The following is a 12,862-nucleotide window of genomic DNA, read 5'->3' as shown; positions in this document are numbered from 1 at the left end:
ACTGTTCACACCCTGGGCGGTTTATTAGGTACACTCACACAATCTCATGCAGTCCCTCGTGACAGATCTGACGCATATTCTAGAATTGTTTTTAGATCTGCAAGTATACTGAGAACTAGAGTGGTCACTGAGCATATAGTTATCATTTATTTGAATTAGTAAGACATTCATTGGTACTGAGTTCAGATACAGACACTGCCAGACTTGCCAGCATGCAGCTTTAAACATTTAACTGTTAAGGTCCTGTCTGGATCACTTGTCATGTCCTGGAAAATGTGCCTGACAATCACAAACGTAAACTGGAGATGAAGGCCAGCAATACAGCATATGTTCAACATAAGAGACAGAACTTACGGCAGAGGACAGTTTAAAAATCTCCTATGTCCACAAGGAAATTATTATCTCTACAAGGTTGAGATGGGTTTGACTCATTCATGTTATTTTTTTGAGTTGGGATGTGCTGCTAACTTCAAGTTCATGTACCTTCAAGTCAGAATGTGGAAACTACATGGATGTTACAATCAAGACGTGTTTTTTTCTAGTTTTGTGTGACCGTGGCACACAAAACTAGAAAACTGATCCAGTTTAAGTCATTCTGATCCAGCCTTAACTGCGGACTCTTAATGAATGATCCTATAAGCTTTTACACAACCCAAAACATCAGAATAGGATTTTTTTCACATACAAAAAGGTTGTTCTGTCATCCGTGGAGTGCCAAAGAACAACAATATTATTTTTTCCATCTTAATTGTCAAAAGTGTGACAAAAGTGTAACATTTGCCACGTTTGTGTTAGGATTACTTACATCTGCCATGTTTCTGCATATAAGCAAGTCGTAGACCTGAATTGCCAACTTTCTTGTAGTTTTGACCTGAGGATGTGTTCATATGAATTTTCACGATTGCAGTCTAATGTGTTGCCCTGTGATAGACTGGCACCCTTTCCATGGTGTACCCCACTTTTCGTCCAGTGCCAGCTGAGATTGGCCCCTTGTGGCCCTATAGGTTCACAGATAATGTAGGGAATACATTTTTCCAATCATTCCAACATTACATCACTCAATAAAATAAGTGTCTTTTTGTGGTATTTTATTACTATCTTACAATTCTGATTACGAATAATCAAACAAGTTGATATATGTCAACTCAACAGTTTTAAAACTAGTTTTTATACATCCATTTTATGTATTCACAAGTTCACATTTTGGTTTGTCATAGCAGAGATAGAAACACAGCTTTAATTAATGATATTATCAGTGGATTTGTTCAGTTCTAGTGTAATCACTTGTGAATTAACTGATTGAATTATTTTCACATTTTTAAATGTTTTTCCTGCTAAAACATAATGTTCTTACTTTATCCAGCAGGCTGACACTAACACAGCAGATATGGCAGTCTCAGAGAAACCAGATGGGGGCGTTAGGTACCCAGAATTGCTCAGCTTCCACAGCTGAGCTTTTCTCATCTCTGAAAGTTTCTCTTTATACACACCAACATCACTGCAGTCAGAATAAAAATAAAACCTAAAAAATGAATCTGAAACTGGCCTCATTGCTATACAAAGACATGGAAATACTAGACACTATATGTGATGTTTGTATAGAAGAATTTTCTACGGCAGACATTTGTTGTTATGATTGCATTTTGCGTAGTTTTTATTGTGCAGCATCCTCAGAGGACTAAGATGATTTGAGGCCTTGTTTATTGTTGAGATCAGGTGATCATTTATAACCACAGGAGGACTAACAACTGGATGGATCAACAGTGGAAGCTGTTCAAGCATTTCCTGGACTCTCCTTTCACCCCCACCCCCCTCTTGGAGGACCCCCCGGAGGTCCCCGGACCCCAGTTTGGGAACCACCGGGTTTGAGCCATCCCACTCTGCGGGCTCCATGCTACCATTGTCTAACAAGAGAGCGGGCTATTTGCAAACTAAAGGTAGCCCACTATCGGTGGTGGGCTGATCCGCACTAGCAGCAGGGCTGGTTTTAACGTAACATGAGCGGCTGGGATCAGCGGTAGTCTGCGCGTTGTTCCTCCCACACTGCTTCGGCTTCTCTGGAGTCGGATGCTGGAAGTCCTTGCCGATCAGGGAGCACGTAGGGCTCGGATAGAAAGCAGAAGGGACGCGGAAGGAAGGAAGGAAGCAGGGATAGAGGAGCGTTTTAATACCAAATCGGGACACATGTTGAGCTAACGGCCCGCTCCACCTCCCCTCCTCCTCCCAAATGCATTTGTTGCCTCAATCTCTTTCCCGTTACTAATTACTCGGCGTTAGGATACATCCAGCGGGTCTTCCTGGTCGGCTCCGAGGGATCCTCGCTCGCCGCTTTTAGGGAGACGACCATGGATCTGAGTAAAATTGTAAGTTCAGAGAATTTCTTTATTTAAACGGGAAAAACGATCACCGTGGGTTTGCGTGTTTTTTAATCTTTTTTTTTAAATGGAGGTGGGGGTGGTATCCAAGAAGTCCTGCTTCACACATCAGGGCGACTACACCGCAAGTTAGGCTCTGTGCAAGCTGGGACTTGTTGTGAGGAGATTATGTAGCTCAACGTGGTCGTGGGAAGTTTGGGTTTTGTTGTGGAGAAGAAGGCATGACGGTCTTAAAGGCAGCCAGTCATTCCAGTGGTTATTCCAGCGGTTTCCGAGATGAGGCACGGGGTCCTTGAAAGGGGGTCGGCCCCTGCTCAAACGGCCACATTTGGTGGAGGTGATCAAAATGAACAAACTTATTTTCTCATAGCCTTCAGTATGCGTGTCTAATAAACCTGCAACTTAAATCCTCCTGTAACTGGGGACTCTGCATTCATTCTACAGCTTTAAATGTGCCCTCAGCAAAAGAAGCCCAGTGCTCTGAGGTCCCACTCTCCAAACACCATGAAGCTCCATGTTAACATGCTTTCTTAATGTTCTCTTTAGGATTCAGCTTTATTCAATTAAAATCATCCTATACTGCATACAGGAAATTCATTTTGGAGCTTTAAATGTGTATAAACACACACAAATGCCTCCTGTCAAGGTCTGTTAATTTACAGCCACAGGTTAGTGGAAAACGTTCAGCAAATGCGCCCTGAATGTCAATTACAGAGGCATTGAAGTTCGTCAGAGGCAAACCTTAAGCTAGATTAGTCTTTGTATATATAACCCTGTGTTGGTGTGAATTTTAAGCGGGATGATTTGTTATCCACATTTGAACAAATTTGTCTAATTAAGTGCATTTATCTTCCTGTGGCTCAGAGTTCCTGTGAATGATGCCATAGAGGAGGCTAACAGGCAGGCTAAGTGTGCTGGAGCAGGTGCACGCAAGCCAGAGCAACAACACCGGCCTTTTACTGCCGGCATGGATGGATGGGTGTACTTTCAAGCCTTGTATAGGTGTGGGGGAGGGTGGACGATGAAAGCCCGGAGTCCTCTTTTCTTCCGGTAATCCTCAGCCAGAGGGAAGTTTGTAGAGGCAATACTCGAGGGATCAATAAATGAAATGGTACACATTGATAAAGACGCACCGCAGACAGCCTTTTGATAACTGTAAGAGGAAAAGCACTCTCAGCTGTGAAATCAAACTGCCCACGTGAAGTCAGTCGGGGCACATAGAGCAGACACGGCGTAGGTGTAGCGATGGAAATCTCTTCTAGTGGATCTCCATTCAATTGCACTTTTCAGACAAACCCGTAGATGTTGGTGAGAAACTGTTTGGTATTGTGTGTGTAACGGAACTCCCCAAGGCTGTTCCACATGATTTCTTTGTCCTGCCACTCTGTTTTGGCTACTTTGCCATGCAGTGGTATGAAAACAGACTCCAGACTGTACTGTACATTCCCTCAGTGCAGTGGATTTGGTGATGCAAAGTAGAGATGAATACTTACCGAGGAATGCAATCATTGTGTAGCAACACATGATGCTGAAATGTTGACATGATTATTATGTCTTACCGCTGTAGCGTTGAGCATCTCATTTTCTATGTGGTCTCTGTAAATGCTTCAAGAACAGGGTGTTCACAAGAGTGTCCAAGAGTCCAGCTATGCTATTTATCCTTATTGGAGTTGTGACCTAAGCTCAAATGTAGACATCTAAATGGTATTTAAATTTATAATAGCATAGAGATTTAAATATTAAATTGGCAAATTGACGAAAGCTGAAATAATTTATCATTTGGCAACAATTTTGAAGCTGCATTGGATGTTTTGGTAGTTTTGTTATGGCAAAACTTGTTTCCATTTTTGCATCTATTGAGGTACGAAAAAAAACATACAGATACACTTAAATATGTGTTACTGTGTCAACACTCAGATGGCACAAAAAGTAGCGCGACGATTTTGGATGTTACAGGGTTGATGCATTTGAATATGAATATGCTCGTATGTTCTTAACACTAGGACCGTTTTTCCTAAAATTAGATGTAACCCCTGTATCATGATACGTATCGCATAGTCAGGTAGTCATCACAGCCCTGTTGATTTGAAAACCACACAATGAGCAAAGGAAAGAAATACTTCTACAAGTAATTGGATAGTCCTACAACCAATCAGAGCCGTTGTGTTGTAAACGAATTCAACTCATCTGCATTTAGATGACGTGGATGAATACATTGCTGTTACTCGTCTGTCCATCACCACTTAAAGCCCACCGAAAGGATTTCATTGGCTTGGTAGATCTTTACCGTCGCATAATCAGTTCTCAACAGTGCGACTCCAGACCACAAAAAAATATGGGCGGGGAATTTGGTCTGGCTTCCAGGCTAAAAATGAAACTAATACTGTACACCTTTACCATTATTGATTAGACATGGGTAAGCAAGGAGCAGAGGTAGTTTATCTGGTGCCACCATCTGTGCCTGTGTGTGTGTTTCATTCTGTAATAACATTCCCATTTTTGTCTTCACATAACTACAGGAATGTCCCCATGGAGACACGCATCAAACGATTTCTGTTACAAATTTAACACACTGAGCACACATTTGCCAGTCAACAGACTTTTGTCCATAAACAACACTGACAACAGTCTATTTGCTGCAAGAGATTTACTGTTTAATTGGTGTCGGATTGCTTCATAAGCCATCATCAAGGCCTCTTGGAGAACACACCCTCACACACACACACACACACCAACTCTCTGATGTGTTAGTGTTTTCAGTATTGGTGAGTTGTGAGCAAGTGGGCTGAGCTGCACAGATGTTTCTTTTATAATGGGTCTTCATGACATCACTGGCCGTTCAGGAAGTTGAGCTTCAGAGCTGAAGTTCCTTCACACAAAGCTGCAGAAAGCCATCCTGTTAGGAGAGGCTCATAAACCTGCCATGGGGGTGTAGGCATGATAGTTTAATTATCCTGGAGCCCTGCCTTCAGCATATGTCTGTGTGTGTCTTCTGCCAGCTGCTGCCCTCCACCTCTGCCCTCAGCAACAGAAGCCTGGTGCTCTGAGGTCGCACGCTCCTAACATCCTGAAGCTCCATGTTGTCATGCTTTTTTAATGGGCTCTTAAGAGACGGCTTCGTCCCACTGGGCTTATCTGCATCACCAAACGCTCTCTTATTAATGGGACAGAAGATGCTCTGTGCATTCTGTGGAAAACAAGCTTCCAGTTACAGTCTGAGAGGTTTGTACGTGACCGAAGGCCTTCCAGACCGTTGTGATTAGGCTAATGTGCGGTTTCACCGTCAACTAAGTATAGAATTATGTATTGCAACCCCGATTCAGTGCACAGGTCTGATAATTGTGATTGAGATCAGAATGCAAACTCCTCCAGTGAGGCCTGTATAACATGATTTCTGAGAATTTTCCCTGCGTATACATGCAGGCATACAGGATAAATATCACTCTACAAACACCTTTTTCCACCACCAGACTAGTTTTTAGGAGACATGGAATGAATGTTGCATGAGAGCGGATGTTCGTGTCAGATGCAACACGTAAAACGGTCCTTAAATAAGCAACATAGAAGGCTCTGTTCACAAGAGTGACCTTCTGAATTGGGTGGAGCTGCGCTTGGAAAAATGTTTGGGCCCAAAACGCTTTTCCAGTTATTATCAGATTTTTCAATGCATTTGTAAAAAGTGCCATTTCATACCGTTGTGATTGGTGGGGAGGAAGGGTGTGTATGTGTTTGTCTAAAATGTGTCTAAAATTGTAAGGCTAGCTTTCAGTTTCAGCATGTTTATTTATAGTCGGAGTTGTATTAATTTCAATAGGTGCATATTTTTAGTCAGATAATCTTGCTTTACCCAAATACTAAGTACACAAGAAACACTGACATTAAAGGCTCAACATGTTATTTGAGGATGTATATTCACAATTCCAATAGGATAGACACATAGCTCTTTTAGTTTTTATTTTTCAGCCCACAACTTCACACTTTTGGTTCTCTATCACAGCTCCTATTAGCACTGTTTGTAGAGGTAGCTATTTCAGAAAACAAATGTCTTCTACTCAGCTCCAAACATTCTGGATGTTTGTCTGGTAACACAACATTTAGATTTCATTATGGGGCGCCATTGGGTAGTCCAAAAACCAACCAGAGGAATGTTCTGGTAACACATGCTGAGCGACAAATGTGTCAATGGCTTCTGCGATGGCAGCCATTTTGTAGCACAAATTAAATTTGATTGGCCTGGCAGATCTTCAGCATAATGAATTGACCGAAGTTATCCCAGTATAACATTATGGGGTGGAGGACTCCAGCTTTGTATACCAAACACCAGACAGCCATAGTTGGCATCTAGCTTGTGAACATTTATCAGCTCAAAATACATATCGATTTCTCAGTTGGTGCAGATGTAAACAGAGAGTGAATATACTTTATAGGTTAGTTGATCAGGAGCCCAGCTCCAAATAAATGCTAATAAATGTTATTCTGTGTGAACTGGATGTGTAAATAGGCATATGACATAAGTTGTTGTCTTTAGATTGAATTATCTGATAGGTGGTCCAGACTCATTTCTTTAGTTTATCCATTTCCATTTGTCTCACCGAGAATGCCTTTAATTATCAATATTCCTGCTTCTCAATGCAGAGGGCTGTGTGTATTCACACAAAGACACCTGGAAGAGTCTGGCAGGAAATGTGAGCGGGCTGGGCAGAGTGTTTGGTCTCAGCCGCTGCCTGTTTGGCTTGACTGAGCAAGATTTTTAGCTGAAGGGGGAGGTGGAGCTGGGTATTTTTCGGCAGGCAGGAAATGGGCAGTGCAGGGTGTGCCAAGACAGGAAGCCTGACTGAGTGCCTGCGCCCCCCCTATTTCTCCAGCACCTCCGCCCCAGAGCGTCAGCCACAGTGACCATGCCACCCCCACTGCACCTCAGCATTACAGTGCTGCCACATTGAATAAGAGTGAATAATTCCTGGTTTCCTTCATCCCGCCATCCCATCACTGTTTACCTATTTACAGTAGCTCGACATGTCTTGGCAGCAGCACCCGCCTCCATGATGAACCATCCTTTTTTGCTCAAGTAAATGTGTAAAAAGTGGTTTCATGTCCTCTCTGTTGCTCGGGGAATGTGGAATTGGAGTTATTTATTGACAGATGGCGTCAGATACAACTGTGAAATAGAGAAAAGGCTCAGTGTTTCTGAGCCCTGTTGGTTTTGATGAGTTTTGATAAGAAGGGCGAGATCACCACACTCGCATTGCAGTGCTGAGGAACAACATTTAATTAGAAACCATGCAAAAACTTTGGCGTGTAGATCTACCTTCTGATAGTCAAGAGTTGACTCCATCAAGACAAAATGGAATCTGGGTTTATAATGGCTTCAGAAAGGGCACACATGTTAGACAGGTTATACCCTCTAGATTTAAATAATGTCATTTCCCTCCCATACTACTACACTTTATGCAATGTGTAGTGGTAGTAGTAAATATTTGTGCAATATTATGCCTGGGACATAGGCTTTGCAACTGTAGTTCCCATTGTCCAAATAAGGTTAACAACATGTGTATATTGTCATTATTCATTAATTTAGGGATTCTTTAATCTGGGATTAAAAAATCCTTGTGCATGTCTCTTGATTGCTATGTTTTAACAGAAATGGATCAGTGAAATATTCATGACCTTTTTAAGCAGTCTGGATAAGGACATGGACTCATTGACATAGCTGCATCTTAACCTATGTTAATGTTAACATTTCTGACTTTCATTGACAAATGCTTTAATAATTTGGGTGATGTCTGTCATAGTCATATAAAGTCCTAAATTCCACCCAAAGGTAGTGAATATGCAGTTATCTATACTAACAAAAAACAGCAAACTGTTACAGATAATTATATTTGAAGAACTGGAGCTTGACAAATCCCTGAAATGATTAATTGCCTGCGGTTGTTTAATCATTTTATCTTGCGAAGATGGATCTAGGGAAGGAAATATTACAAAAACATTAGGATCAAGTACCGTATCTCTGACCATTAAATACTTACTGTACATCATAAAACTGCCTCTATAACTCCCTAACCATATAATCTCACCAGATACAGAGAGTTTAATGTGTCTAATGTGTACACTTGATGCCATTACAGATACTAAGATGCAGAAATTACTCCCAATGAAGGTCTTGAGACCAGGGTTTGGACTTACCAAGAGATAATTAGACACATGTGTGAAGCTAAAAGGACTGCAGTCTGTCATGAGTGCTCTCATCTCTGTCCTCCGCTTGCTACACCTAAATGACTGGAGCCAGATAATCATAGTACTGTAACTAAGATTAATCGCTTCACTCCCATACTAAATCATCAGGGTTATGTGAGGACACCTTATCCTCAGCCATGAGAATTAAAATCCAGGGAGAACAAGTGTTTCCGAATGTTCTTGTCCCTTTTCATTTGGCCCTGCTGAGGTTTACCACTGTCATTTTCCCATGATTGAATGCTACTGACTACGGGTTGGTTTCGTCACTAATCTGGACGTTAAAGAGAAAAAAATACCCAACAGCTCTGTCTTTTTTCATCCTAGCATCATGCAGTGATGATGGGACATGTCTCCAGGATTGATGTGAAAAATTGAATTTTGCTAGCTTTTGTTAGTCACATGCTCTTGTGGACTGGTCAGAGAAGTTGCTCAGAAGGGAGGCAGAGGATGGGGAAATGAGTCAATGAGTGAAGGCTGTTTCATTTAGCAGGCAGAAGATGCTTCCTTTCTTTCTCTGTGTGCGCTGGCCCTTCAGTGGACACAGCCAGGCTACTATCAGCATATCAATGCTGTGCTTTCTACAGAAAGGCTGATTGGGGCTTGCCAGGCCCAACTTAACATGCTTTCAACACTGTATCAATAACACTTTGTCCTAGAGCAAAGCTTTGGAAAAAAAGATGTTTCTGTTGATACTGAGTAGCAAAGGGGTTTTTTATGCTGACGGGTAATTGATTGAACCCTTATTATAGTGGTTGAAAAAGGAAGGGCAAAAGAAGATAGCTGAGTTTAACCTCCTGTGGACGCAGTGACGTAGGACCTGTCCATATTAACTAATCTTAACAGGAGTCCCCCCTCGAGGCTGATCTTTGCTCTTCATCCTCATAATCACTCTCTTCTCACCTCTGATTTAATTTCTCATTGTCTGACTTCATCAGCTGGTCTGCGCGGCCGCTAACAGGCCATTGATTTATTGATGCCAGCAAGACTCCTCGGCCAATGCCAGGAGTCCTCGGCAGCTGGCACTCTCATTCAACCGAAACACAAAGTACAAAGTCTCACTGTGGACTAATTGGGTCATCCTCATGTGGGAACCAGTTGCACTGGCGGTTTCTCAATCATCCCTTGATTTTTGTTTGTGTGAGTGATGGGGAGACAAAGGGGAAGCAAAACGAACTGAACTGATGAAAAAAAACCAAATGACGACATTGATCTTGTGGCCCAAAGGTGACATTAACATTGGACACCAGATGATGTTACAGCTAAAAGGCCTGTGTGTCATCTTCACTGCACATTAACGACCAGAGACAGTGACAGGAAATGACAAAAAAAAGTCACTTCCCTAATTTACTAATGCAAGCCAGATGTGGCCCCAGTTTAAATAAAATGTTTTGGCCAACCTATACCTTGAATTAGATTGAATTGTAATTTGAGCATTATATGCTGTTGGAAATGATGCGGGTTTGTTAAATTATGTTCTTTCTTTATGTCTGCAACTGCATCTTGCTAAATGTTGGCTTCTACACCAGTAACAATACCAAGAGTGACAACATAACCTAATCATAACAGGAACTAACTCTAAAATATGCAGTGTTTATGGGTGAAGGAAATGCTGGTCTACAAAAGAAAATAGCTTTTTGTGCTTGGGAAACTCAACAAAAAAAAGGGCAGTTGAGGTGGTTCAGGATCTAGTGAGGATATCTCCTGGACGCACGGCCAGCTGGAAGAAGACCCCAGGGTAGACCCAGAATTTGATGGAGGAATTGCATATGTTGTCTGGCCTGAGAACACTTTGGCATCCCTTCTGAGAACTTATAAAATGTAGCTAGGGAAAGGGAAATCTAGAATACCTAGCTTTTATTATCTTTTTCTTTTTTTATATATAAGCTTAGCCTGTTCCTATAGTGACTTGACTTCTGATAAGCAGTAGCTGCCCAACTAAATCTAGCACCACATACTGTAAAAAGTGTATTCAGAATAAGAATCAGTGTATAGATTTATGAGTCTGATGGTTTCTGGAAAGCAGCCAAAATTCCATTTAAACAGAGGTTAACAGTTGCATGCAGTCCAAATAGTTAATTAAAAATATGCTTAGTAATCGGTCTACCTTTGAGTTTGTGCTATCTGCTGAGAAACCCTTTAGTAAACAAGAAGTGTAATTACTCAATAGAGTATGCCCAAATTTAACTCTGTGACCTTTCACTTGTGGTCTCAAACTGAGGAAATGACTGCAGGTTGTACCACAGTCCTAGTCCTGCCCTCCTCTGCAGAACCTAAATAAGACTTTATAAAGCCCACAGCTTGACCTTTACGGTACTCGCACACATACAGCACCAGTCTGCTGATGCAACAGGACAGGTGTTGGACTGGTAGTTGCTCTGCTCATATTTAATGAACGTCATCCATGTTGGTCAGTCATTATCTTTACATCGCAGCTTTTTGTCACTGGCAGGATTGTGAAATACAGAGTCAGATATGCATACTGAGCAGGCATAATGGTGTCTGACAACAGAATGTTGTTAGTGGGGGCCTTTTGGGGCCTATGGGTTGAGAGGAGAGGCCTCTGTGGATCAGGGTCTAGGGTCTAAGGCCTAGGGTCTAGTGAATTTGGAGGCCAGGTCAACACCTTTTGCTGTTTTTTTTGAGTTGTTCTAAAGCGTTTTTGTGTGTGTGTCTGTGTCAGGCTGCATCCTGCTGGGGATGGCTGCTGCCATCAAGGAGTGTCATTGCTATGGGGTGGGGGTGCCTGGTCTGGTCTAGGTGGGTGCTACATGTCTAAGTAACATCCACATGAATACCAGGTCCAAAAGTTTCCCAGCAGAACATTGAATTGTCACAGAATGGTCGATGTTATTTACTTCTCCTGTCAATGGTTTTAATGTTGGCGCTGATTGGTGTAAAATGCCAGTCAGGTCCTGAATTCTTCTTGTCCTCACACTCCCTCTGAATCCTGTGACTCAACTTGAATGTCACTCAAATTAAATTGTTGTGAACACAACACTTGTGTTTGCCTGCTTCTTGGAGCTGGTGATGAGGATGCAGTCTATTGTCTGCTATTGTTTTGACAAGACAGGAGCTGAATTATGAACCAGATTTTTTGTCCAATCTGCACTTAGTTGTTCATTGCAGGCTGTGCATTTTAGTAGATTATGGTTAGAAAGAAACTATCTTCTGGATTTAGTCTCTGAACGTTTAATTTTCAAAATAATCTACGTGACCTGGTTGCAGTGTGGTGTGTTTGCTTGTGTCATTCTAGAGAGACTAACCACATCCATTGCTCCCAGATTGTTCCTCCTCTGTCCTTCATTCCCCACACCACTCCTTCTCCTAACCAGCTCCTCCTCCTGTTATTCCACACGGTCAACTTCCAGTCCTGACGGCTCACATACTGGAAGAGGAGGAGCAGGACGTCTGTGGGAAGTGAGATTATGAAACAGGCCTCCCGTCCACTGCTGACCCCAGCAGCTACACTTCATGATAACATGCGAACAATTGTGACAGAATGCATGTTGGGCTATATTTACTGAACGTTGGCATTTCAGGCTCTGTTTGAGTCTGCGGTTCAGATGTATGATTGTCTTGGTTTGATTTTCCTCTTGTGTGCAATGTGATACGTGGGCCAGATGCTGCTCCAGATCACCCTGTTTTGAAGTCCATCTGAAATGGCTTAAACTCTCAGTGCAAGACAGGAACTTATAGTAGAAACGATTTGTGGGCTCGTATTCATATTTGTTTCATTTTACAGCTTTCCCTGTTTGGCTGTCCAACGTAAACTTGAGAGGACATAAAGAAAGTTTATCTCAGAAGTAGAAGGCTTTTAGCTATGCCAGTGTCATGGATCTATGGATCTTAATTTCTGTCAGTCAGTCTGTTTACCACTCTGATCCAGGATGAAATATCTCAATTGACACAAATCATGGTCGATGTTACTGCTGAAACACCAAATATTTTGTGTACACGAAATTATGAGTTCCAATAAGCTGCTAGCATGGCTGTAGGCTCTGCTTATTTTGTGATAAATACGTTTTTCAGACATTTTTCCTTTATCAAATAAGAAACTTCACCGTCAGTTGTCACCATTTCCTACTAAGGGGAATCATCGTCAACACTGCCAAATCTGCAGTTAACACTCCCATCAGAACTACTGGTGGTAGCATGTCAACCTGTTAACAACAATCACTATCGCAGCAACTTTGTAACAGTCCTGACTAATGTCAAACTGTATTTGCTGTAAACTGTAACTCAAAAGTCAG

The 12,862-nt window shown here is 42.0% G+C and overlaps 1 protein-coding gene across 2 annotated transcripts in view; it reads left to right on the top strand.

Moving 5' to 3' along the window:
• The window catches only part of hip1 (huntingtin interacting protein 1), a 45,658-nt gene that overhangs the window by 6,814 nt on the left and 25,982 nt on the right, over window positions 1-12,862 (top strand). The window contains exon 1 of one of the 2 annotated variants that reach the window (XM_084559304.1): window positions 1,949-2,363. The exons of the other annotated variant lie outside the window; for it this stretch is intronic. Coding sequence (XP_084415430.1) covers window positions 2,346-2,363 — 18 coding nt within the window. The 5' untranslated portion in view covers window positions 1,949-2,345. Of the gene's footprint in view, window positions 1-1,948; window positions 2,364-12,862 lie in introns of those variants that run through there. 2 annotated transcript variants of the gene reach the window in all.

This window comes from Chelon labrosus, assembly GCF_963514085.1.
Source record: "Chelon labrosus genome assembly, chromosome: 13".
Lineage (NCBI taxonomy): Eukaryota > Metazoa > Chordata > Actinopteri > Mugiliformes > Mugilidae > Chelon > Chelon labrosus.
The sequence above is the reverse complement of the archived record's forward strand: the minus strand, read 5'-3'. Positions and strand labels throughout refer to the sequence as shown.